The following is a 25,939-nucleotide window of genomic DNA, read 5'->3' on the forward strand; positions in this document are numbered from 1 at the left end:
AATCTTGCAGCACATGCATGAAGCACTAAATATAGACGAAAATAAAAACTAATTGCACAGTTTACCTGTAAATCGCTAGATGAATGCATGAAGCACTAAATATAGACGAAAACAAAAACTAATTGCACAGTTTACATATAAATCGCTAGATGAATCTTTTGAGTCTAGTTAGTCCATGATTGAACAATAATTGCCAAATAAAAACGAAAGTGCTACAGTACCAAAAACTAAAAAAATGGAACTAAACAAGGCCTAAGTTAAACCTTTTCATGTTGACCAAGTTTATGGACAAAAGCGCTAAGACCTATGACTCTAAATTAGCATAAATAGATACATCATAAACTATATTTTCATAATGTGCTCATTTGGCATCATTAAATTGTAGTACTTTTTCTATAAATTTTGGTTAAACATAAAAAACTTTGACCTAAGACAAGTCTATTAATTTATTGAGGGATGGAGGTAGTGTTTTCCTATGGAATTAGAGGAAAAGGAAAATTTTCTTTTAGGAGCTGTTTGGTTGATCGAATCCGTTGCGATTCTCCCAAGAATTGGTATGATGCCAGATGGGTTACAAGTGAAATGTTTCAACTGAGAAACATTTCATGTATTTTGCTAGGGCTCTTGAATCGTCCGGAGGGTTGTTTCACACCTTTTATTTCGATTTTCTCTTCGGTATGTGCTATTAATTTTATTTGTTATAATTTTTTTAGTGCAATAAAATATAAGGGATCCAAGTTTATCCTAAGTCAAACTATGTTAAGGTTGACCAAATTTATAGAGAAAAATATTAACATCTACCACATCAAAAAGGTATATTACAAAGATGCATCTCAGAATGTATCCAATTAAGCTAATCTGAGGTCATACACATTTTTCTTCTTTTCTGTAAACTTGATCAAAGTTACTATAGTTTGACTTAAGATAAAATTGGATCTCTTATATTTTGGGATAGATGGAGTATTTAAGTTGTTATTTGCCTTAGAAAAATATTGTTAAAACATATTTTATTTATACAGTTTTTTAAGACAAAAGTTTTTTTTCTGAAGAATGAGAACATAGCATATTCTAATTCGTCTCCTAGAATGTTTCCTGAGAGATTATATCCGAAACGTTTCACGAGAATCTGAATCTCTAAACAAACGCACCTTAGTCTTCCTATGACCTATTCCTATGAATTAAAGGATGGTACAAGAACTAAATTACCCTTAGGAATTTTTTCCATGTATATTTCCAACCCAAAGGGGCCCTAAAACTTCAACAAAGTAATCTTGTGATCTAATCTTGTCTTATGCTGCGGCTGTGGTGGTAACACCGATGGTTCTGCCAGCGACGCCATCTACTACGTACTGGATTTGCCCATTCACCGGTACATGGTACTGCTCCTCTCCTACATTTTGGTACATAGTACGTGAAGCCAAGCCAAGCCAGGGCCATAGTGGATAGTGCCATGCAAATGTGCCATGGCGCGCCGATCCTACTATGCTGCCGCAAGGTAGGTAGAGTAGTTCATTATTTCGGCCTTGTTATATAAGGCCTTGTTTAGTTCACCTAAAAAACCAAAAAAATTTCAAGATTTTCTGTCACATCGAATCTTACGACATATGCATGAAGCATTAAATATAGTCAAAAACAAAAACTAATTACGTTTGCCTGTAAATCGCGAGATGAATCTTTTGAGCCTAGTTAATCTATAATTAGACAATATTTGCCACAAACAAACGAAAATGCTACAATGTCCCGAACCAAAAATATTTCTATTTTTTTTGCAAAATAGAAACTGAAACACTTTTATTTGTATTTGACAAATATTTTCTAATCATAAACTAACTAAGATTAAAAGATCTGTCTCGTAAATTATAGACAAATTGTACAATTAGTTATTATTTTTATTTATATTTAGTGTTATATATATGCACTGTAAAATTTGATGTGAGAGAAATCTGAATTTTTTTTGTAAAATTTTTTGGAACAGAACAAGGCCCGCATCGTGACCCAGTGCCATCCGATCCGTATGCACGTACTCGTAGGTACACGTATTCATTGTGCTCACGGGTAGGCCGTGAGGCCCTCAACCAAGATGCTGCAGGATTAGAAAGAACTCTTGACTCTAGGTAATTCACTGCTGGGTTGGTCCGTTGTCGTTCAATGTCACGCAGCTAATTAATTATTGTTTCCCAATGTATTTTTTACTGTCTTTTTTTTTTCCAATCTTGAGCGCTCGACAACTTGTCTTTTTTTTATTACAGAAATTATAATTCCAATTCCAGGATAAAACCCATGCCTTTTCTGCCTCACAATGGATGAGCGCCCGGCAGACTCTGCCGGCTATTCATCAAAAATGTTTTTCTCTGCCAACAAATCAAGGAACAATACTTTTGGTCAATACTTTTGCCAACAAATCATGAACATACATGCATGATGTCGTCCGATCGAAGCTGTTTTCTTGTCACGTTCACGGCTCACGTGAAGAAAGCTTTGCTTTGCATTGCAACCGTAGCAACGCGTTAGTGATTAATAGGGTGTTTGGGTGAAGGTGGGTGTTAAAAGTTTAACAGATATTGTAGTAGTTTTTTTTTGTTTTATTTGGCAACTAGTTTCCAATTATAGATGAATTGAGCTTAAAAGATTTATCTCGTAAATTACTCTTTGTAAATAGTTTATGTTTAGTATTTATACATGTGTCCAAATATTTAATGTGATGTGAGTTAAAATTTAACTGGACGGACCAAATAGGGTCTTAACTGATTGAGGTGAGACCGAGACATGTTCACATGAGATGAGATGAGACTCTCATCATTCCAGACCCACCGTGGGAATTATCTGGTCCATTGGGCCGGGGAGCCAAGGTGCAGTTCCCGAGCCCAAAAATTATGCTAGCCTGCCTTTAGTTTTGATGTAGCTATAATAAAGTTTTGTTCTTTGCATTTTTATCAAAAAAAGTCTTGTTATTTATACTAGAATTAGTCTGTATTAGATCTTATATAACACAACCTAGGTCAGCGTAAACACATATAGTACCTTCATGTTTGGTTGTCGTGCATAGGCAAGCCGCGTCCGATAAATTTTTTGTTTATTTGAGCAATCAACACCAAACTAATTATAATAGATAACTAGAGCTTGTACTAGTAAATAAGCACAAAGAAGTTCATCAAGGTCTGACCAATTCCAAGTTAAGCACCATAAGATAGAGCAAGACTATAAATACAAATAAACAGAATCTAAAACTAGTTTCATAATTTTCAAAGGTGAAACAACTTTTCTACCTGAACTTTCAACTTAGTCTAATTTATTCTTTTATTATACGGCACCACATCAGAAAAACCACTATTAAAACTATTCGTTGAAACCTGTAAAAACAAACAAAAATTTAAAGAGGTAAAAAGACTAGTTTTGTAGTTTAGAGAATGGCCATAATAGTTGAGACCTTGAGGGAGGTAAATTGGTAGCTTCTATACATATAGAAAAAAACAAAATCGGTAGCTTCTGCCGTGGATCTCCTGACTGACTTGCAAGGCCGAAGCCCACGTAAATACGGCCCAATTTTCCATCCACCGGCCCAACCCACTGTCACAAAAATTCCCCATCCCTCGGACAAGACGACCGACCCTTCTCTAGCGTCGTTGGCGGCGGCGGAGCAGGTGCCAGCGCACGGCGTCAGGGACCATGGCGCCGCCGGCGGAGCCACGCCGACCGTACAAGAGACCGGCCATCTCCGACCAGCAGCGCCGCCGGGAGCTTGCCCTCCAGGCGCAGTCCGCCCGGCGCGCCGACGCCCAGGCGCGCGCCCGCGCCCTCGCCACTTCCCTCCTCACCACCCAGGCCCCTGCCGCAGCCACCCGTCGCCACGAGGAGGAAGAGTACGACGAGCATGTGGAGGAGGATCAAGAGCACGAGCTCACCGTCGCTGGCGTCGCGGCGGCGGCGGCCGCCTCCAGGCTCCGCGGCGCCGACGCGCGCCGGTGGTTCGCGCGCCAGATCATGCTTCCTGAGTGGATGGTCGATGCCCCGCCCCACCTCTCCACCGACTGGTCCGTCCTCACCTCTTGTTCTGCTTAATCTACCTATGTGCATATGTGAATTTGTTGGTTTCATTCATTCATTCAATCCAGTACTGTCTGCTTGCTGCTCCGTTCTCCCCTAATGGCGCCTCCTTTCCTCACTTGCACACTAATATTCAATTCAATGCTAGTTAAATTGTGGGCAGCAAACACCCCAGTTCTGTCTTCGCATAAGGTTGTAGTACTACTGGGTTTTAAAATTACTTGGGTTTATTGACAACATAGGAGTTCAATTCAATGCGCCAGGGTTTATTGACAATATAGCAGTTCAATTCAGTGCTTGTTCAGCTGTGGTCAGCAAACACGCCAATCCTGTCTTCGCATAATGTTGTAATACTACTGGGTTTTAAAATTACCAGGGTTTTATTGACAATATAGGAGGATTGACACTGCTGTTTTTCCCCCCTTTCATGTACATAGGCATGTGTTTGCACGACCTTCTGGCAAACGATGTTTGGTTGTGTCATCCAATGGCATGACGATCAGCAGGGTTCGTAACGGGTCCATCCTTCATCGCTTCCCTTCGGCTCTACCGAATGGATCAAAGAGAGATATTTCTGGCCCAGCGAGCTCGTACTCCATTCTTGATTGCATTTTTCATGAGGTACCCTAAACAAACAGATTCATTTTCCATTTGCTGCAAGCTTCCTGATTCTAAACTTATTTGTTTCCTTTACTCCTGTTTCTAATGTGACTGTGTTTGTGGTGCAGCCTGATGAAACATACTATATCATTGATATGATCTGTTGGAGAGGCTATTCGCTATATGACTGCACTGCCGAGTTCAGGTTTTTCTGGGTCAACTCTAAGATCGCAGAAACTTCTGCTGGTGATCCTCCGTCAACGTACCATAGATATAGATTCAGTGCGCTCCCTGTATACGAGTGCACTCTTGAGGGTCTCCAAGCAGCATACTCGGGCAGCATGCCCTATGTCAAAGATGGCTTGCTGTTCTACAACAAGTAAAACTCTTATCATCTTTCTTTTAATATGTTCTAGCAAATCATGTCCACATATATGTTTGTTAACTCCATTCATCAATCGAGGATTCACAATATTTTTTTTCTTATCAGGCATGCACATTATCAAGCTGGGATTACTCCCCTTGCCCTGGTATGGAAAGATGAGACTTGTAGCCAATATGTTATTGATACAGACAAGAAAGGAGAAATACCAAGTGAACAACATGTATGTCTGTGTCCTATTGTTTGAGCCATATTATTGCCAACACATTTGACCATCTCTTAACAAAATGAAAAGAATAAGATACATGAAGTATTGCATGTTCCTTACTACTGTTTTATAATTAATAATTTTATTGCATTTGTTTCTTCATGTGCTATCAGCTTGTGTTGGAGCTGCTAGAAGATGGAAGCGTAGTTACTTCTGACGATCCTCCTGTTGCATTTGGTAGCTTGGACAGTGCGTTCATACAGAAGGTATTGCTTTGAAATGCATCTTATTTCCTATAAAAATGAGTAATCTTATCTTATACTCTTATAAAGCAAAACCCCACCACCTATTTCTCTCAACATGCAAGATATCCAACTAAGCAATCCACTATCACACCCCACTACCTATTTCTCTCAACATGCAAGCTATCTAACTAGGCAATCCACTGCCACACACAATTAAAATCCACTAGCTCATGCAATTGTAATATCCACATCAGCAAGTTATCTATTTCTCTAAACATACAAGCTATCTAACTAGATAATACACATTCTAACATATTTATATTTCTTCTTCATATCTGCGGCAACGCGCGGGTAATCCTCCTAGTTATTACATGAAATCATGCACCTTAGTGTTTTCCCATGTTTATAAGGGTGTGCATAAACTTCAATTTGGCATCTGACAGCACCTTCCACATGTTGCTCAAAGCTTTGTGTTCATGACATTAGTGCATGATTATGTTGATGGTTTGCCCTTATCAATAGATTTGGCTCACTTCATGCTCTTATGCTTTGTGTGTAGTGATTAATGAATTATTGGTACACTCAGTCTGCACACTAGAAGTTTTAGATTTCTTTGCACTTTGTCTGCCTCCTTGATCCATGAACCTGTCTGTTTTCTGTATCTGAGAATGTTTGGATCATTAAACTTAAATCTTATATGATATGATTCTACAGTCAAACCTGCGACCAGGGAATCTTCTCCGCTTTGCAGTTAGAGATGAAAGTGTGAAACTTGTGGACGGAAAGATGCAGATCGGTCAGCTGCAGTTTGTGGGAAAGCCAAACCGTGCTCGTGCTTTTGCTGACAGCCATTCAAAAGTAAGTTCTGACATAAGAGTGCATTAGTAGTTTAGTACTCCAAACAATTTCCTATCCATCACATCTACCTATGTTTTTCATTTGTATCTTCAGGTTTTGTTCCAGTATGCAGCGAGGCATGTTCCTCTGAGAATTGAGGATCTGGTTGCCTCCATTCAATCAAACAACATGGAGCTTGAATCCACTGACGTTGAAATGCAAGATTAAGGTGAGGGAATCCAATCCATGTCTTTTCATGTTATGTGAATTCTTCCATTGATTGGTTGTTATCTTTGAGAATTTTTTGTCTTTTCGAGGTTTTCGTTCATCCGTGATAGGATCTTTCATACATAGTATACATGTGCCGATATTTGCTGTTTGTTTGGATTCAGGAAGGGGACTTTGTTATCAATTGAAACTTTTTGTAACGTATGAATGACGATGCAAAGCTAGCACGTAAGGAGATGCAAATGCAACTAAAGGTCTGTCTCGCTCTTGTTTGTGTGTTGTGGAGCTATACACTCTACGTGGGTCCATTTTCTAGCATTACCCACTACATGAATGCATCCTAAAATCACCCAACACATTTGAACGCAAGGATTTTGGTGAAACACGTATATATTTTTATTCCTTTTCATACCAAATTACCAAGCCACATACAAGGTCTTGTAAGCATTTTGTCTGCCTTTACCTTGCTGCGAAGTATATTGTCAATTGCTAGTTTAGTTGTATGAATCTTGAAATTAGTTTGTTTCCATTTGTAAATAATGATTTCTGCATGTTACAGGTTGAAGATGCTTTCATGTCAGGATTTCAGCAAATGACGTGATTGTCTGAAACACATGTTTTACCTCAAGGCCTGTAAAAGGTTTAAACAACGCATGAGTTTTTGGAAAGATGAACATTCTGAACATTGCCATCCACGTGGATGTGACGGATATAGTGCAACTCAAAGTGTGAAGGAAAAAAGTGTTGTATCTACATAATTGGATTTCTCCGTATTTGATGATCCTCGCTGCCAGTGTGGACACATACGAATCTAATTGTCTAACATAGTGTCCTTTTTTTTTAAAAAAAATATTACTGAGCAAATCAATGTAGTAGCTGCGAGCTGCTGTCTTGGTTGTTTATTGCAGACTAAAAAAGGATGCGTTAGCAGTCAGTCGTACATATAATTTATATATGCATCAATGAATCGAAGACAATATTAGCTGACAGGTTATGTCAAAAATCCCACAAGTGATTTCTAAAATGGGCCTACGGGTACCACTAGGATGAAGCTAAATTCAGTCATAGATACGTATGTATGTATGTATGTCTGCAGCCATATGTAACTGAAGCTAAATTCAGCAAGAGTTCGCCTGTCGATGAATGAACCAGTGTAAATGATCGTTGACATATGATAAAATGCGCTCCTGATGAATCATCCATCATACAGTACATAAATCCAGTCAGTCAGATGCTGCAGTATTAGAAGCAGCTATGGCCGGGAGTACATCCAAAGTAGGCCTGAACTAGTCGATTAGCCACATTCAAAATACTTTTTATCCCGATCACTTAAGGATAACCTAGAACATGTTCGCTTAAAGTACTGTTTACTAATTTGTTGTGATAGAAAAACACTTCGGCAGATAAGCTTATGCGGCAGTAGCTTGCTGATCAAGTCACGTGAGCCTCGTACGTATCACAAATGTCACGTGACTCAGGTAAAGAGCTAAGAACTCCCCCTCTGACCATGAATTTTGTTCGGGTTGATGATGTCCATGTGCCGCACTCTTGCAAATGGTGTGCACATGAACTTGTATTGCTTTGAATTAGGACCTGGATTGATCGCAAGTTTAGATTGATCCTATCTTAGAGTTTGTAAAACTTTGAAGACTCATGATGTAAATGAACCTTTCCATAATTAATAAAGTGCAAACTTTATTTTTTTAGAAAAAAGTCACAACAGCCTCGTATGCACAAAGTACTATTTTTCTCTCACAACAAATCAACAAACAAGTTCTTAAGAATTCCTATCAAACTCAAATAATGTTCATTCATTCGAGTTACAAGAGCTATGTTCTGTATTTGTCCTAGCCCATGCATATAGTTCTGTTTTTTGTCTTCTAAATGTCAAATTACTACTCCATCCAATTCAAAATGTAAGTTGTCTAAACATCGACAAGATTTGCAATCACATTCAGTTTTTATAAAAGTATATTATTTATATAGAGAAAGTTATACATTATGAAAATCCAGTTTATGATGAATTAATTCGACACAATGGAATCTACAACACAAACTATCATTTTTCAAAAAAGAAAAAGAACATACCATCATCGACTTGGCCCCTAAGTAAGGGCTTGTTTGTAACATAGGGAAATATTTTTGTTCCCATATCTTTCCTATGAAATTGAATTGGTTTATGTAAGTTTTTCATATAATTCTTATAAAATTATTGTGTTCCAAATATGCCCTTGTAAGTAGGTGCCCAACATCTAGCCACCTACTCCCTGTGTTCCGTATGACTATCGCTATGGCATAATATTTGAGGGTCTACATTCACTCCTTCTATCATGCATTTAGACACCCCCCTCTGTCCACATTCACGGAATCTGTGTTGTACCTCCTCCGAAGCTAAAAGGACATAATTAAAGGGACGGGGGGAGTAGGTAGCCATGTCACAATTAGTCAGTGCCTAGTGCAGGCTCGATAGAATGCTTTCGATCTTGTCATGTGGCGAGGTATACACCGTACATATGGCATACTCCCTCTGGCCCATTGAAATTGTCATTTTTCTACCTCTAGACTTCTTGTTTGACCATTTGTCTTATTCAAAATTTTTGTAGAAATATTATTTATTTTGTATGACTTATTTTATCATTAGAAATATCTTAATAGTGATTTACTTATTTTATTATTTTCATAAAAAATTTGAAAAAACAAATGGTTAAACAAGAAATCTAATAGTAAAAAATGATGCTTTTAATGAGACAAAGGAAGTATGAGCAACAACATTGCTTTAGTGCAGGAATGAAAATGGTTGGGAAGAGTCAGGAAAAACCTTTGAACTACTTTTAGTTTCATATTTCATACTTTTAGGTGAAAATGGAAACAAATTGGAAATTCCGGTCAAGAAAAAGAAAGTGAGAAACGGTCATATCGGAAAATAAAAAAAGAAACAATATGGTCAGAAACGTGTTGGTAATGGTTGAGAAATCTAGAACACAAAACATCGTGGTGAAGACTAACGACTTCATGTTTTTTGTGGCCACAAACCAACTATATAAGATAGTACTAATCCACAAAGCATGAGAAGTACGATAAACTTACCATCAACGCCTTTTTTTTTTGGAAAATCGACTAGAGAATATTTCTTTTAATTTTCATTATTTACTTCAGAATTCAAATTCTTTTTAAAAAATAAGATGGAAAAGGAAAGAAACGCTAGACCCGTACTCAGGCCTTGTTCAGTTTGCGAATTTTTTTTTGGTTTTTGCTACTGTAGCAATTTCATTTGTATGTGACAAATATTATCCAATTACAGAGTAATTAGGACCAAAAGATTCGTCTCGTAAATTATAGATAAATTATGCAATTAGTTTATTTTTTGTCTATATTTAATGCTCCATGCATGTGTACAAAGATTCGATGTAATGGAAAATCTTGAAAATTTTTGGAAACTAAACAAGACCTCACCTGAATCCCTGTTTGGTGCCCTATAGATAATAAGTTATCTCTATTGGTGAAAGGTCCTAATATGGCTAGAGGGGGGGGTGAATAGCCTATTTAAAAATTCTACAAACTCACTAGAGCAAGAGGTTAGTAAATAACAAAGCGAAGCTTTTTGCTCTAGCTCTAAAGGGGTGTTTGCAAGCCACCTATCCAATAATTCTAGTTGATATAATCTCAAGGCACACAAGAGCTATGTCACTACTAGAGAGCTACCTAAAGTTTCTATACAAGTAAGAAAGCTACTCTAGTTTGCGGGAATGTAAAAAGAGATGGTTTGATTTTTATACCGCCGCGTAGAGGGGATGAACCAATCAATAATATGAAGTCCAATCACCGGAAGAAATCCAATGAATAAACACAATGAAGACAAAGAATTTTTCTCCCGAGGTTCACGTGCTTGCCGGCACGCTACGTCCCCGTTGTGTCGACCAACACTTGGTGGTTCGGTGGCTAAGAGGTGTAGCACGAACCTCGTCCTCACTAGGACACCACAAGAACCTACCCACAAGTGAAGTAACTCAATGACACGAGCAATCCACTAGAGTTACCTTTCGGCTCTCCGCCGAGGAAGGTACAAGACCCCTCACAATCACCGGGAGATGGTCACGAACAATCACCAACTCGTGCCAATCCTCCTCCGCTGCTCCAAGCCGTCTAGGTGGCGGCAACCACCAAGAGTAACAAGAAAACCGCAGCTAAAACGATCCCCAAGTGCCACTAGATGCAATCACTCAAGCAAATGCACTTGGAATCACTCCCAATCTCACAAAGATGTATAATCTATGAAGGAGATGAGTGGGAGGTGTTTGCTTAGGCTCACAAGGATGTCAAGTATGTTAGAATGCTAAGAGTATGAGCCCCAAGCCGGTCAAACACGTATATATAGCTCCTCAAACAAATAGAGCCGTTGGCTCTTTCACTGGGCGAAATACGGGGTCACCGGACGCTCTTAAAGGGGCACCGGACGCTCAACACCAGCGTCCGGTGCTCCAACGACAGCCGCGTGTCAGAGTCTAACGGTAACCTGCAGAGCACCGGACGCTGAGCAGGTTGGCACCGGACGCGTCCGGTGCACACCGGACTCATGTGCAGAGAGCTCCGCAAACTCGCAGGGTCACCGGACGCAAGCCACAGCGTCCGGTGCTCACCGGACCCACGCGCAGAGAGGGTCGCAAAACGCCCGCACACCGGACGCTAACCACCGGACGCTCAAGCCAGCGTCCGGTGCCTGTCGTCCGGTGCCTTACCCTAGCTGGGTCAGGCACTGTCTGCACCGGACGCTCAGACGCAGCGTCCGGTGAGTGTTTTCTCAGCGAGAAACACTCCCGCGACTTCTCCAAATTTCCCACCGGCGCAATAGAAAATATGCACTTCATTTTCTCGAAAAGCGCCGAATCCCACCGAGCTTGGGAGAGAGGAACCCATCCTCTCTCTACCTTTCAAACTCCACCTCCTTCTCAAAGTGTGCCAACACCACAAAGTGTAAACCAACTTGTGCACGTGTGTTAGCATTTTCACAATCATTTTCTTCGAAGGAGTTAAGTTAGCTTACTAGGTTCTAAATGCATGCACATGAACAATGACACCTAGTGGCACTTGATAACCGCTTAGCCAAAGAATTCCCCTCCTTATAGTACGGCTATCTATCCTAAATGTGATCACACCCTCTATGGTGTCTTGATCACCAAAACCAAAACCCTAAGCAATACCTTTGCCTTGATCTCCATAGGGTTTTGTTTTTCTCTTTCTTCTTTTCCAAGTTGAGCACTTGATCATCTTGTGGTCATCACCATCATCACCATGATCATCTCTTGCTCCATCACTTGGCATGTACCAACCTCATTAAGTCTACACATACTTAGCATAGAGGTTAGTACTAGGGTTTCATCAATTATCCAAAACCAAACTAGGGCTTTCAATTGGATCCAAACATGTGTAGCTAATAAAATAGCTAGCTAATTGTTAGGTGGACCTCTAGATAATAACTATCTCATTAGTTGACCAAATGAGATAATACTAATAATTATCTTAGTCCATGTTTGGATTCATATTATTTTGTTAATGGTTAGTTAGCTAAATAGCTCATATCTAATATTAGCTACCTATTAGCTGGAGGGTGCTTGGATGCAAAACTAATAAAAAGTTCTACTAAGATAAGTATTAGTTGCTATTATTGTCTTATTTGGTCTAACCAATGAGATATTTATTATCTAGGTCCAGTTAATTGCACCTCTTTGATTCAAAAGAGATAACTATTAGCTGATAGTTATTATCAAAAGGATCTAAACTAGGACCTTAATAGCATTTTATTAGCTGTACATTCAAACACCCTCAAGTTAATAGATATCTAATAGTTAGCTAGGTAATATAAAACATGAGTTATTAGTTATTAGGAGATAATGAATCAAACAAGATCCAAGTCAACATGAGATAAGAACATGAGCGAAGTCACTAGAAGCACACTTTCTTTTGGGCGAAGGGAGTATGATTTTCCGGTTATAGATATTTTATTTTCAAATTTAGAATAGAAAACTGATTTCTAAATATTACCTCAAATAAGTGTGGAATAACCTGTCCTATATTTTACTTGATACCATAAAAATAAAAAAAACGGTTAGTAAAACTGGAACCAGCTCAACAAAAATAAATACTGTACTTTTATATATATATGCGAAAATAATTTGAATTGATCAATTATAATAGAGATAAATGTTCACTCGCTTTTTTTCCCCACAATGTCGAATTCTGTCGGTACAAGGAAAACCTCTGCTCGTCGAGCGAGCCGTTTGGTCGCGTCTCCACCCATCAGAGAAACCCTAATCCTCGTCCCCTCCCCTCGAAGCCGCCATCGCCATGGCGACCCCCTTACGCCCGTCCGCGCCGGCCCCGTCCGCCAAGGGCGGCTGCGGCGGCGACCGCTGCGCCTCCGGCCGCGACGCGTGGCCGCTCCACCACTTCCGCCACGAGGGGGTCTTCTGCCTCCTCTGCTCCTCCTGCGTCCTCCTCTACAGCCCGTCCGCCTTCTGCTCCGCCTGCCTCCACCTCCTCGCCACCTCCCCCGCCGCCGCCAACGCTACCCCGGGCGACCCCGCCGTCGCCGCGCCCGGGCCCACCGCGCCCTGCTCCGCCTGCGGCGTCTCCGTCGCGCACCTCTCCTGCGTCCCGGGGGCGGACCGTCACCCCTTCGTCTGCCCGCCCTGCGCCGCCGCCGCCGAGGGCAGGGCCTTCTCCTTCGCGCCGGCGCCCGGCGGCCGCCCGCTCCAGGAGCGCGACGCAAGGGTCCTCCTCGTCGCGGCCCGCCTCTCGCACCACTCCGTCAGCCGCGCCGCGGCCACCGCCCGCGAGGAGGCTGAGCGCCGCGTCGCCGAGGCCGCCGAGGCTAGGAAGCGCACCCGCGAGATGCTCGACGCCGCCTTCCGCGCGCTCGAGGCGGAGGCCAGGGACGCCAAGATGAAGCCCGCCGTGCCCGCCCAGCCCCCACCACCCCCCAAGAAGAAGCCCGAGGCCACCCTGCCCCCGCCGCCGCCCCCGCCTCCCAAGAAGAAGCCCGAGGCCATTAGGGACAAGGACAAGCTGCTCAAGCTCAACGCCATGCAGCAGCCTGCGCTGGCGTTCGCCGCGGCTGCTGCTGCTGCGGCGGCGGCGACCACCTCGGTGCCATTGCCGACGCCCTCATACAAGGAGGAGAAGAAGCCTGTCGTGAAGCAGGAAGCGCAAGGTGGGCGATTTTCTTACATTGAACTACATCAGATGGGAAGCCAATCTGTCACTATCTGTTTACTGATTGCTGTGACATTCTTGCAGGTTCTGCGCCACCGCCGAGGGAGGATAAGGATCGCCCCCCGCTGTTTGGGACCTTGCAATCGTGAGATTGTTGGTTCTGTGTAATCTGCTTCTTCCTTCCGCCTATTCCATTGCGCATCTGTGCAGCTAAACAATCCCGAGGAGAAACTGAAATTTCTGAGTGTAGTGGTCTTGCAGAGTGTTAGGATCCCCATTTCAGAGTGAGCCTCCTCACCGCGTAAATCCTATTCTTGACATGCTAGATGATCCTTCCATCCAATGGATGCTGGTCTGCATCCTGTATTCTGATTTTTCTCTTATTCGTAGTGATGAAATGTTTTGCTGGTGGATAAATTTTGCGAGATGAAATGCAATCAGGTTCTCCAGCTTCCAATTGTGTTCGCAGATGGTTTTGGTTGTTTCGACGGAGCTAGGTTCAGTAGACAGTGAGTGCTATGCTCTAGTCGGACAGCAGGGTTTTAGAAGGACGAGCATCCCTATTGCTCATTTGTTCTTCTTGCGCTGTGGGTTGGACCAATGCTCGGTTGATTGGTCGCTGTCTGCACATGCTTCTCCTTCATAAGTGAATTCTAGAGATGATTGCATTGTTAAAATTGCCAAGAAAATGGAGATTGATCGTATTGATAGAATACAATTGTGTGTTATGCATATCTGCCAATCTGCCATCCATTCGATATATGCCACCTGTAAGTTTTGATCGAGCTCATTGATTTGTTAAGAAAACAGAGATTGATGGTATTCATGGAATGCAATTGTGAAGATCTCCCATTTCAATGTGCCACATATATATTTTGTACGACCAAAATTTCTGTTCTGAAGTGAAATGGACATTTCCAATTTTCTGCCATATTATCACAATGGACATTTCCATTTTCCAATAAAACTCAAATGTCAACATGTCATGTATATCCCAGAACATCTTACTGAAGCTGAAGTGAGGATCACATATAAACATGTTTGCCCATAGATAAGTCAGGTGCACCATTTTTATGAATAACAAAAATATGCCAGCACAACTGTAGTTTGGAAAGAATGAAGAACCAAATTTTGCCAGCACAGCTGTAGTTTGGAAAGAATTGGATCAGCGACACATTTATGGGCTACGACTCCAGCACATGCCTACATTAAAAATTCAGCATTATGTAAAACTAGCAGACGCCAAAACAGGACACGATGCACAGGCAAATCTGGAAGTTCATCTTGTCTTCACTTGTGGACTGCTCAGTATTGTTTTCATTGATCTCTATTTTGTTCATGACATGGCTCACTGTTACAAGGTTTAATCTAGTTATGCGCCAAATGAAGCAATGGCGTCCATCTCTTCTTGAAGCAGTAGTGCATCAACGAATACGTCCAGGCTCTCCCCCTCCATGACATCTGCTATGGAGTGGTGTGTGATTCCAACACGATGATCAGTGACACGGCCCTGTGGAAAGTTGTATGTTCTGATTCTCTCAGACCTGTCACCACTTCCAATCTGCTAAGAAGTTAGGCCCAGGAAGCCAGTAGTTAACAACTAAAATGTGAGAGAAACTTTGATTTTAGATTACCTGTTCTGATCGAAGCTTTGATCGGTCCATATGGAGTCTATGCCTCTCCAACTCATACAGTCGCGCTCGGAGAACTTTCAGAGCTTTGGCCTTGTTCTATAGGGATAATTTAGCATGTTAGTTTCTTTATAATGGGCAGGACTTGTGGAGACTCAGTTCATTTGACTTGAAAGCTACAAATAATGCAAGTACTAATGACAACAAGGCTATGAATAAACTAGTAAATATGGATGAAACGTGGGTGAAAATGTGTGAAATTGAGCTCTAGGAACTACTGCATTCCAGGTTTTAAAAGGGAAGCCCAACGATATGGCATTATATGAGAATGTGCACATAAAAAAAACCTTTCATAAAGTTTGTAAAACCGAGACCCTTACCATGTGCTGTGATCTCTCATCTTGGATTGCAACCACTGTGCCGGTTGGAATATGAGTTATCCTAACAGCACTATCGGTTGTATTGACAGACTGACCTCCAGAGCCACCTGATCTGTAGGTATCAATTCTCAGGTCCTCATTTCGCAGCTGGACATCAACCTGCATTTTCAGAAGAAACGAATTTATAACTGTTATAGTCATGCCATAACTTGTCCAGATGAACAAACTTGAGAGGATCATGCCAAAAAAAAAAACTATATCGAATCGCAACCTCATCAGCTTGCGGAAGAACAGCAACTGATACAGCACTAGTGTGCACTCTTCCAGATTTCTCAGTCACTGGCACTCGCTGCCATGAGTAGACAGGTCAAATTATAAAATGTCCAAGTAGGCTAATATGATTGATATGGTAAGTGGGTCCGTTATTGTACCTGAACTCTATGAATGCCACTCTCAAACTTTAGTTTGCCAAACGCCCCAGGACCTGATATAGTTCCACTAGCTTCCTTCATACAAATGAATAACAATAGGAAATATATGAATCAAGAGTTTCTGAGCTTCCAAATCTTAAAATTGTGACTATATCTTGGCTACAGTGAAAAAACATGAGCATATATCCAAAGTCCAAACAAAAGTTGGGAAATACTAACAAAGGTTGTACCTTGTATCCTTTCACAGCAGATTCCATTATGTCGATGACATCAAATTTCCACCCATTCTTCTGGGCATATTTCTCATACCTATATATAACATAGAAGAATCGAGTTTAGCAACACAGATTGAGGATCACATACATTAGCTGCAGAGCAAGATAACCGACATTCTAAATATATCCATTGCAAACAAAGATGCCTCTTCTCCTCCAGTTCCTGCAATTTGACAACACCATCAATCACTTGTTAATAACAGAGTGAAACTGGAAGGTGAATTGTGCTCATGTGTGTGCAAGGGCAAGATCTGGTTTACCTGCCCGCACCTCCAATATGCAATCCCTTTCATCTGCTTCATCTTTTGGAAGCAACGATCTAAACAGCTCATGCTGCAATCGTTTCTCCACCTCAACAGCCTCAAGAAGCTCCTCAGCTGCCATTTCACGCATGTCTTTCTCTTCACGAGCATTTGTTACCAAAGATTTGAGACCCTCAATTTCCTACAATACAAACATATAGACTCCTTTGAATCCTCGATAGTTGAAACAATAGGTTGCATCTTGTAAACATGTAACCAGATCACAACCTCCCGTTTCGATCTCAGCTCCTTGATCAACTCCATGGTGCTCTCCAGCTTGCGGAATTCCTTGTTAGCCCTCGAGTACTCTTCGGGCGAGGCAGCTGGCTGTCTTCATTAACACCAACTCACATCAAGGATATTGCAGCAAGGCTATCTTAATTCTTACACAATAGTAAACCATGCCATTCTTGTTCATAACTGAAAGTCTGAAACCATCAAAGAGAAGCTTTCCCATCTGAAATTACCTGGTTGATTTGCTCCTGGAGGTACGCGCTCCTCTGCTCGATCAACTTCATTCTCTGCTCCATGATCTGCACTAGGTTCGCAGGCAACTGCTGGCTCATCTCTGATGAAAAAAAACAAGGGGACTGAAACAAGATTTCCAGAGCGTTCTACTCTTCTTGAAGCATTTTTTTTAATAAAAAATAGTCAAATTATGAAGTGATAAACAGAGAAATCATACTGTCGCGCGCGAACTCGAAGCTGAAGGAGGGGACGAAGCAAGAAGGGAGAGGTGAGGTGCTCACCGGCGGTGGAGTAGAGTCGTGGAGGAGGGGAAGGGCGCCTCCAGGCCGCAGGAGGCGACGCTGCCGCAGAGGAAGCGCTGTGGCGGAGCCGTCGTAGAGCGGCGAGGGCGCCGCCGCCGCATCGGCGTAGGTGATGCTGCATCGCGGCGGCGGGCAGGCGGCGGCGGAAGTGTGACTACCAGTGCTTGTTGCCTTCGGGTCCGGCCGTTTGAGTAAAGCGCCTCTTACATGACGTTTACGTACTTCTTAAATTCCGCCTTCTTGTTGAGCTTATGTACGGAGTATATACGAAAGAGGTATTTCTACTGTTGGTCATGGTTTTTGTTAAAGAGGAAAACCATCCATTTTCATCCAAATAATATAATTTGCCATTTGACACTAACAAACCTTTGTCTTATTTTACTCAATTATTTGAACTAATCTAATATATCTTGAATGATCTTTTTTTTTGTTTTTTTCTCCTCATACAATTGAAATTTAAGTTCAGGATGGTAGATGACATATTGTCATTATTAAAAAAATATAGCATGTTCTTTTTGTGTATTTTCATATGTTAGGAGCATTTTATGCTCGTTTTACAATAAGGTACGAGCGCATGAAAAATTCTTAAAGACCAATTTAAATAATTAAGGAGAGTAAAATGAGTCCAATTTTTTTTCACGGGTCAAACGAGCAAATATATTATTGGGGTGTAGAATTGTAATTCATCTCTGTTACATAAGGGTTTTTTTGAAAGAATGATTCCCAGGACACATTAATAAGAAAATCATAGGATTTACCCAGTCTTCCAGCCATATGCTATCTATTTGCTTGAGCTTATCTGCTGAATCTGTCAGCCATTCTGTAATATTTTTCTCTCACAATAAATTAGCGAATAGTATTTTCAGCCATAACTTTTCAGTTAAGCGAACATAAACTACTAGTAGAAAATAGAAAGACAAAGGATCAGATCTAATGAAAATGGAAAAACACAAGAAAACTATAGGAACAACCTAACATAGGGTTGGCAAGAGATAGACACAATGGGAAGTTTCCAAGAGGTTGGGCATCCTGTTAGGAATCCTATAAAATTCGTATGAAACAAGTCACTAAATAGAAATTTCATAGGAATTTGACAACCATGTTCATTTGTTCCAAAGGGCTCTTCATTTAAGGGAAAATTTCCTAAGGGTTAGAATTCTCCAAAATCTTATTGAGAATCCTACCATCCAAAGGTGTCCTAAAGACAACTTTTGTGAGGTGTGCACCCACCATTCATTATTAAAGAAATACGTTAAGTTAATTTTATCGTTGTATTTCATCTTGATGAAATACTCCCTCCATTTCAAATAATAAGATGTTCTGGCTTTTTTTCCAATACATATTAACTTTTACTATGTGTCTACACAAAATATATATCTAGATGCGTAGCAAAAACTATGTATCCAAAAAATACAGAACATCTTATAATTTGGAAGTGAGGAAGTATATGAATTGGATCCACGTTAAAAAGAAATGAGCCACCAGTAATTAGTGAATGTGGAGATTGTGTATGCCACCGAAAACAATTTATTTCTTAGATTTTACATTGTGTTTTACATCGGTGACTACTGCTTTATTTACGTATGATCCTACACGGCAACACTCTTTTATCTTCTCCTCTATTTCTGCGGGATTATGATCCTACTTACAATACAACCGTTCCTAGCTGCGTTGCAGCTGAACTGCTTCGTTGTCACTAAATCTCACGCTACATCACGTCAGGGGGACAGCCTTCTTCACAATGCAACCAAAGGCGTCGCAGATCGTTTGTCCAAGCATGCAAGATCATCGGCAGTCGATCTCGTCCCAAAGATCTGATCCATCTTGAGCACACCTAGGTCACTGCAGATCCTCTCACAGAGCTGCAGACACATTTCAAGAAGCAAGATCACTTGAGCTGTTGATGTTTGTTCGGTTATGAAGCCATGACAGTGACAAGTGCAACTGTTAGTAGCTGTTTTTACCTGTCTGTACAATGCAGGATCACCATGGGACTTCTTGAGCTCTACTACGTACAAAGAGGGACTAAGCTCAAATACCTGGGATCACAAATGGCACAACACTTCATTGGTAGCCAACCTGTCAGAGCTTTTTTCCTGACAACAGGGGTGCAGTTTGTTGCATTTTACCTCGGTGGAGACTAGAAACAACACATGGTTCTTTTGATTCTGTGATCCATTGCAGTTTCGTGTCAACTTAAGCTGAAAAATCACACATCAACGTTGAATCTAATGTCAGTATTTGTATAGTGTTGTAGTTGATGGAAAATCTGTACTGACCTTACTGTGGCCTCTGTGAACATGGAAGCCCATTTCACTAGCAGAATTTTCGATCTTGTCAAACAAATCCTCAGGTGGGTGTGTTGATGTGAACCTGATCTTCCTTTGGGACACGTCCTGCAGCAAGTTAAAAAAAAATACTCTGAGCTCATGAGGTGGAATTCAGTGTGTATATCATTATTACTGCAGTTGTGATGATGAAACTTCTTTTTTTTTGCCTTTCAGATTAAATGGTTTTAAGCAAGGCAAACACTATGCTGGAAAGAAATTTCAGATGTTCTCCATACCTCTTCCTCAAAAAAACCTGAAAGATCTAGGGATGATGCCATTCCAATCAACTGAAACGCGTTGATCTGATTAGTAGTTTTATCCTCAGGTGCTTCACTGATTTTCTTCAGGTGGAAAAAAGGGAAATCGTATGAATGATGGGTGTTTATTTTCACGACATACATACTCCTACTCTCCAGGCAGTTTGTCCATATATATGTACCTCTTTGACCTGATGAGCTATATAAAGCTCTGAATCTTCATCATCGTTGTCGTACGGAAGAGCAGGAACATAGTCCTCCTGGAACCATTTGTGTGCCTTGATCTCTGCCATGGTGATCCGCTTCATCGGGTTGGGTTCAAGAATCCTCTGAAGAAGATTTTGTGCACCAGGAGAAAGCCACTCTGGGATCTGAGTATCACCCTTAAAAATCTAGACCCGGCAAGGTGAAAAGTAGCATAATTAAAATGGTGTCAGAGAAGTACTGGAACTGAACTATAAAGATCCACTTCACTTTTATCTGAATGAGTACCTTCTGATAAAGAACAACGATGTTTCGGTCATCAAACGGAAGATATCCTACGAGCATTATATAAAGAATCACTCCACAAGACCAGATATCTGATAGTGATCCATCATATCCTCTGTTCTGCAGAACCTGCAGGCATTTGGCACAAGAAGTTAACAACTGTACAACAGGAGTTGTTTGGCCTGGGAGTAGTCAGGCTTTCACCTCAGGGGCAATGTAATTGGGGCTACCACATGTTGTATGCAGCAATCCATCATTCTGAAAGTAAGATATCATGCAATACGGTGAGCGATCAACTTGCGGAAATCATTTGAGAGAACCCAGTTTAAAGAACTACTCCGTCATACCCCGAGATGTTCTGGTAAAGCACTGAGACCAAAATCAGAGATCTTGATGTTTCCTTTTCGGTCAACAAGAATGTTCTCCGGCTGTAACATTGGAACGGGTTAGAAAAAACAGGGCCTCAGAATAACAAAACTGAATTGATAGGAGTGGCATCACGGGAACAGAATGAGAAACATTTGGCACCTTGAGGTCTCTATGATAGACACCCTTTTCGTGGCAATAACTGACACCATCAATCAGCTGCTGAAAGAGCCTCCTTGCTTCTTGCTCCGGGAGTTTTCCCTTACTGGCCTGTTCAGTTGCAGCAAAGAAAACAACAGGAGGAATCAAATGCCTATTTATAGAAGTAACAGCATCGGAAAAGGAATCTATCCTGAACACGGGAGGTAGAAGGAATGGATGGGAAGAATAGAAAGAGTTCCATTTGTGGGCTTACAATCCTGTCGAACAGTTCGCCCCCATTGACCAGCTCAAGCACCATGTAAATCTTGGTCTTGCTAGCAGCGATCTGAATCAAGAAGTAGTAAATATTTGATCAGGAACATCAGCATATCATAGATTAACAGGTTGGGCTCTAAAGGCATGCGCATCAGGAAATCCCATTGGAAAACTGCAGGATTCTTTTCCATGGCATGTCATCGCTGAATGTCGTGGTCACCGATAGCAACGCATGGCATGCAAGCTACGGCGTTGCAAGACGGATCACAGACGAAGGCCCCACACTCAGATACTACACTCGTTGCAACTTGCAAGCCGGATACTTTCTGAAAAGATCATCCTTTCTAGAAACCAACAAAGATGCAGAAACGGCCGCAGTTAAGAAATAAAATAACAAGGTAGGCCTTGTTTTCATTCCGAAGAAACAATCACTGTCACTGCTGACTACTGAGGCGAGGCCGTTCAGCCTCACATGCTGATGCAGGTAGAAGAAGCTGGGGGACCGTGGCGGTAGTGGGCATCGGGGTTGGGTTCTTGGGTCGTGCCAATAATTGGTGGACCCGGAGCAGCGCGACTTGGAGCACCGTGTCCACCAGCTCAGCTTCTTTTTAACATGCTTATGGGCTATTAAAAAAAACATGCTTATGGGCTAGGCCGAGGTGGGCCCACACGCCTCTCTGTCGTACCTAAAGATGGCAATGGGTAATTACCCACCGGGTTATAGCTACCCATACCCTTACCCATGAGGAAATATTTTACCCACTAATTTACCCATATCTATGCGCGGGTAAGAATTCTTTCCCATACCCTTACCCATGCGGGTAACGGGTACCCATGGGTTATCCTTACCCATGGATCTAAAAATGTTTGCAATATCAAAATTACATGTGTCAATATATCACACTCCCAATTTCAGCCAAAGAATCACAAATCAGTAACAAATTAATCAAATAAACTAGTCATAAAAACACATAATCAAAATAGTCTGATATAAAATTTGTCATCTGAAGTCATGAGAAATGGGGGCAGCGGCGTCCGGAGTCGCGGCAACTCGCGGTCGCAGTCTCTGCGGCAAGGGGGAGCGCAGGAGGGGAGGGAGGAAGTGGGATGGGGAGGTGAAAACCTAGGATTGCGTTATATACACTTTTACTGGGCTTGAGCTGTGTGATGGTAATTTTGACCCATGATTCATAGAGTTAGGTCGGGTTTAATTTACCCATGGGTTAAAGGGTATGGGCAATGCAGCCCCATACCCTTACCCGCTTTACCCGCTGGGTAAGACTTTTGTCCCATCTATTTACCCATGGGTGAAAAAATTAGCCATACCCTTGCCCTAATAGGGTTTTTACCCATCGGGTTTCGGGTATCGGGTAGAAATTGCCATCTTTAGTCGTACCCACAAATAAATATATTTTTTGACTGATACAATTCATGTTTGACCATTTATTTTATTTAATTTTTTATAAATAATAAAATAAATAAATCATTATAAAAATATATTTAATAAAAAAATAAGTCATAAAAAATAAATAATATTTATTATTATTTTTAAATAAGACGAACGATCAAATATAAATTACAGAAAGCAAAGAAATGTGTTTATTTGTGGGACGAAGAGAGTATACCAGGAGTGCTGACTGCTATCCCTCCCTCCTTCCAAAGTACTCCGACAACCAAATATTTTTTAGTTTAATAAAGTATATAGAATAATATCTTTTAGATCAATTGTAGATATAAATATTAATACTATTCCTTTATATGTAAGTTATTTTTTAGAAAAAAAAAACATAACTCTTTTACAAGTGAGATGTGTAGTTATGAGTACTAAAATAAAATATATGTAAATCTTAATTTATCATTCTTGATCTTCATACCGCTCAATCTTTCGTAAGTAGAGTGTACAGGCTAGTAGTACAAATTACTAATATAGGAGAGGCCGAGGCATCTCACGTATTTTTTATTACTAAATAAAATCAGAGGGAAATATACAATTATAATTGGCAAATACAGTACGTTTCATAGAAAAACTAATTAGAATCCTACAAGATAAAACGCATAGGTAAAAAAGAATAAAATCCTGCAGGTAAGTTATGCCCGCTTTGAAATGGTTTCATGTTGCCTACGTTTTTCCTTGAAAATAAACAGTTTTTTTTAATGAAATCTCTGTACAATTTTTACGTACTTTCCAAAATTTCTAGCGGTGAAAATAGTGCGTAAGAACTAAGAAGGTGGTGCGTCGTGCACGTGCGGTCGATGAAGACAAGTGAAGTGAACCAATAGAGAAGGCAGCGGCCAGTGGCCAAGTTGCAGAAGCTGTGGCTAGGCAACTCGAGAGGAATCACGGCGAACAGCCACCTAGGCGTTCTATTTTTTTAATGAACACGTTATTATTTTTATTTATATTTGATAAATATTATCTAATCATAAATTAACTCGACTCAAAAAAATCTTGTTACAAGTTACAGATAAACTGTATAATTAATTATTTTTTTTATATATATTTAATATTTTATATATGTGTTATAAGATTCAACGCGTCAGAAAATCTAAAAAAGTTTTATAAAATTTTTTTAGAAGTAGACAAGGCCTTATTCAAATCGATCAAACTGGGGGCAGAAGAAATGGTGGAATTTGGAGAAGGGAATCTACAGACGGTGAAGTAGTACTATCGATGTTACCCACGCAACAAATCTATGTTACCCTTGCAAGTAATTAATGCTGCTGCAAATCACGCGCGCAGCCGCGCAGGATATATACTATCGATTTGAAATAGTAAATACGGAGTAGCTTCTGGAAGAAAATCCCATTTCTTCCTTCCCGGTGAAGGAAACGCTCGGTTCGGAAGTCGGAACTGAACCGAATCATGCATCTAGAGATGGAAGAAGAAACCCCGACCGAATCGACGAGCTGAGGATCGGAGCAGGCAGGGGAGTGGGTGGGAGAGCAGGGGGTGACGGACGGACGGACGGACCTCGTGGAGGCGGACGACGTTGGGGTGGGCGAGCAGATTGAGCGTGGCGATCTCGCGGCGTATCTGGTCGTCGACGCGCTGCGACACGACGCGGGCGCGGTCCAGGATCTTGACGGCGAACTGCGCGCCGCTGCCGCGGTGCCGCGCCTGCTTCACCTTCCCGAAGTTCCCTTCCCCGAGCGTCCGCCCCAGCTCGTACGCGCCCAGCAGCCCGCGCGCGCCGCCGCCGCGGCTCACCATGTCCGGCTGCCGGTCGGTCGGGATCGGAGTTGGACTCGAGCCGCTCGCCTCTCCGCGCTCCGCGGACCGCGCTCGCCGGGATTCCTGGACCTCGATACTTCCTTCCAGCGGGTGGCGACGGTTGGGTGGATCAGTTGATCTCTGGAATGGATTGGAATGGAATACAGGGCAGGGAATCTGCCCGCGCCGCGCCGCGCGCCGGGCGGGTCGGAGTCGTGGAGGGGAGGCGGGGAAGGGGATCGGGCAACGGCCGGAGACCCCATCGTATTTATAGCTCCTGCAGGCTGCAGCCGTCGTGCTCGCTCCTCTTCCCCATCCACTCCACTTGTGCAGTTGCGCAATGTGCACCCAAAGCAATGTGACCATGCCTCCCTACTGATTATTTTTTTTTCTTTTTGAAATATTATTGCATTGCAGTTGCAGTGCATCTCCTTATATTTACTCCTTCTGTCTGTCCTAAATACATAATAAGTGCACATCTCCCACTCGACAAGTCAAATATTCTAAAGTTTAAGTAGAGTTTTAAAAAATAATATTAATATATGTATCTTTAAATAGATTTGCTATGAAAATATATGATATGATTCGTCTAATGATGTTTGTTTGGGATCATAAATATTAATATTCTTTTGTATATACTTGGTGAAACTTAAAATTTGTTGACTCATTATAGTACGAGATGTGTACTTATTTTGTGGCGCGAGAAGTATACTAAATAAATTGAATTATTTATACATCTATTTTTAAGAGCATCTTCAAGATATTAGCAAAAAGACTAGCCAAATTTACTGATTTAACTACTCTGTAAAATAGATTTTTTTAAAAAAAAATATTAGAGTACTCCAATAGACATTATAAAGAATGGTTAGTGAAGTAGGCTATCCAAAAGTAGAGAGCGGATAAAATGAGATGTAGAGCTAATAAATTTAGACGGTTATTTTATAGAGCCTGTTGAAGACGTTTTTCTTTAGCCAAATTTATCTTTAGAAAACGATTTGGTTAATCTCTTGGAGATACTCTAAGTCCCATTATAACAAGAGAGCATATATATTCTTAAAAGGGAATAGGTATCTCTAGTGTTAATTTATTATTAAATTTTCTAAACTATGGATAAAAATTAAGATATTTTTTAAAATTGGAACTAAACACAATTTATACATAGAGGAACAAAAAAAATCAAGTTAAGGTGTAAATTGGACAAATTGGAATAGTTGGAGGAAGTAAATTGAACATAGCCCAAATTTAGAAGGAGTAATTTGAAAAAAAAAAACCATCATAAAAGCCAAGGATCTAAAGCTGGAAGGAGTCCGAACGTTACCAAACATAT

The 25,939-nt window shown here is 41.2% G+C and overlaps 4 protein-coding genes across 5 annotated transcripts; 2 read left to right on the plus strand and 2 right to left on the minus strand.

Annotated features, from left to right (window-relative positions):
• On the plus strand, nucleotides 3,595–7,478 carry LOC110430034 (snurportin-1). Of its 2 annotated transcripts, XR_002447227.1 has the most exons (9): nucleotides 3,595–4,031; nucleotides 4,482–4,665; nucleotides 4,773–5,023; nucleotides 5,135–5,249; nucleotides 5,408–5,500; nucleotides 6,194–6,337; nucleotides 6,431–6,545; nucleotides 6,709–6,798; nucleotides 7,104–7,478. XR_002447227.1 is itself a non-coding variant. In XM_021446881.1 (8 exons), the coding sequence occupies exons 1-7, from the start codon at nucleotides 3,667–3,669 to the stop codon at nucleotides 6,542–6,544; spliced, it is 1,266 nt and encodes a 421-aa protein (XP_021302556.1). In that variant the 5' UTR covers nucleotides 3,595–3,666; the 3' UTR covers nucleotide 6,545; nucleotides 7,104–7,478. The 2 variants fall into 2 exon arrangements, 1 of the variants encoding a protein (XP_021302556.1); XM_021446881.1 differs by lacking the exon at nucleotides 6,709–6,798.
• LOC8068194 (actin cytoskeleton-regulatory complex protein pan-1) lies at nucleotides 12,754–14,485 on the plus strand. The gene is made up of 2 exons (XM_002439192.2): nucleotides 12,754–13,751; nucleotides 13,838–14,485. The coding sequence occupies exons 1-2, from the start codon at nucleotides 12,887–12,889 to the stop codon at nucleotides 13,900–13,902; spliced, it is 930 nt and encodes a 309-aa protein (XP_002439237.2). The 5' UTR covers nucleotides 12,754–12,886; the 3' UTR covers nucleotides 13,903–14,485.
• On the minus strand, nucleotides 14,729–17,717 carry LOC8071287 (peptide chain release factor 1). The gene is made up of 11 exons (XM_002440501.2): nucleotides 17,522–17,717; nucleotides 17,240–17,340; nucleotides 17,001–17,099; nucleotides 16,731–16,914; nucleotides 16,585–16,633; nucleotides 16,426–16,504; nucleotides 16,196–16,270; nucleotides 16,036–16,113; nucleotides 15,765–15,923; nucleotides 15,388–15,483; nucleotides 14,729–15,314 (listed from the first exon to the last, which is right to left on the minus strand). The coding sequence occupies exons 1-11, from the start codon at nucleotides 17,661–17,663 to the stop codon at nucleotides 15,126–15,128; spliced, it is 1,251 nt and encodes a 416-aa protein (XP_002440546.1). The 5' UTR covers nucleotides 17,664–17,717; the 3' UTR covers nucleotides 14,729–15,125.
• On the minus strand, nucleotides 18,987–24,993 carry LOC8068195 (CBL-interacting protein kinase 17). The gene is made up of 12 exons (XM_021448347.1): nucleotides 24,373–24,993; nucleotides 21,400–21,471; nucleotides 21,147–21,254; nucleotides 20,966–21,046; nucleotides 20,823–20,876; nucleotides 20,622–20,747; nucleotides 20,312–20,521; nucleotides 20,109–20,213; nucleotides 19,822–19,938; nucleotides 19,672–19,743; nucleotides 19,507–19,581; nucleotides 18,987–19,404 (listed from the first exon to the last, which is right to left on the minus strand). The coding sequence occupies exons 1-12, from the start codon at nucleotides 24,976–24,978 to the stop codon at nucleotides 19,279–19,281; spliced, it is 1,752 nt and encodes a 583-aa protein (XP_021304022.1). The 5' UTR covers nucleotides 24,979–24,993; the 3' UTR covers nucleotides 18,987–19,278.

This window comes from Sorghum bicolor, chromosome 9 (assembly GCF_000003195.3).
Source record: "Sorghum bicolor cultivar BTx623 chromosome 9, Sorghum_bicolor_NCBIv3, whole genome shotgun sequence".
Lineage (NCBI taxonomy): Eukaryota > Viridiplantae > Streptophyta > Magnoliopsida > Poales > Poaceae > Sorghum > Sorghum bicolor.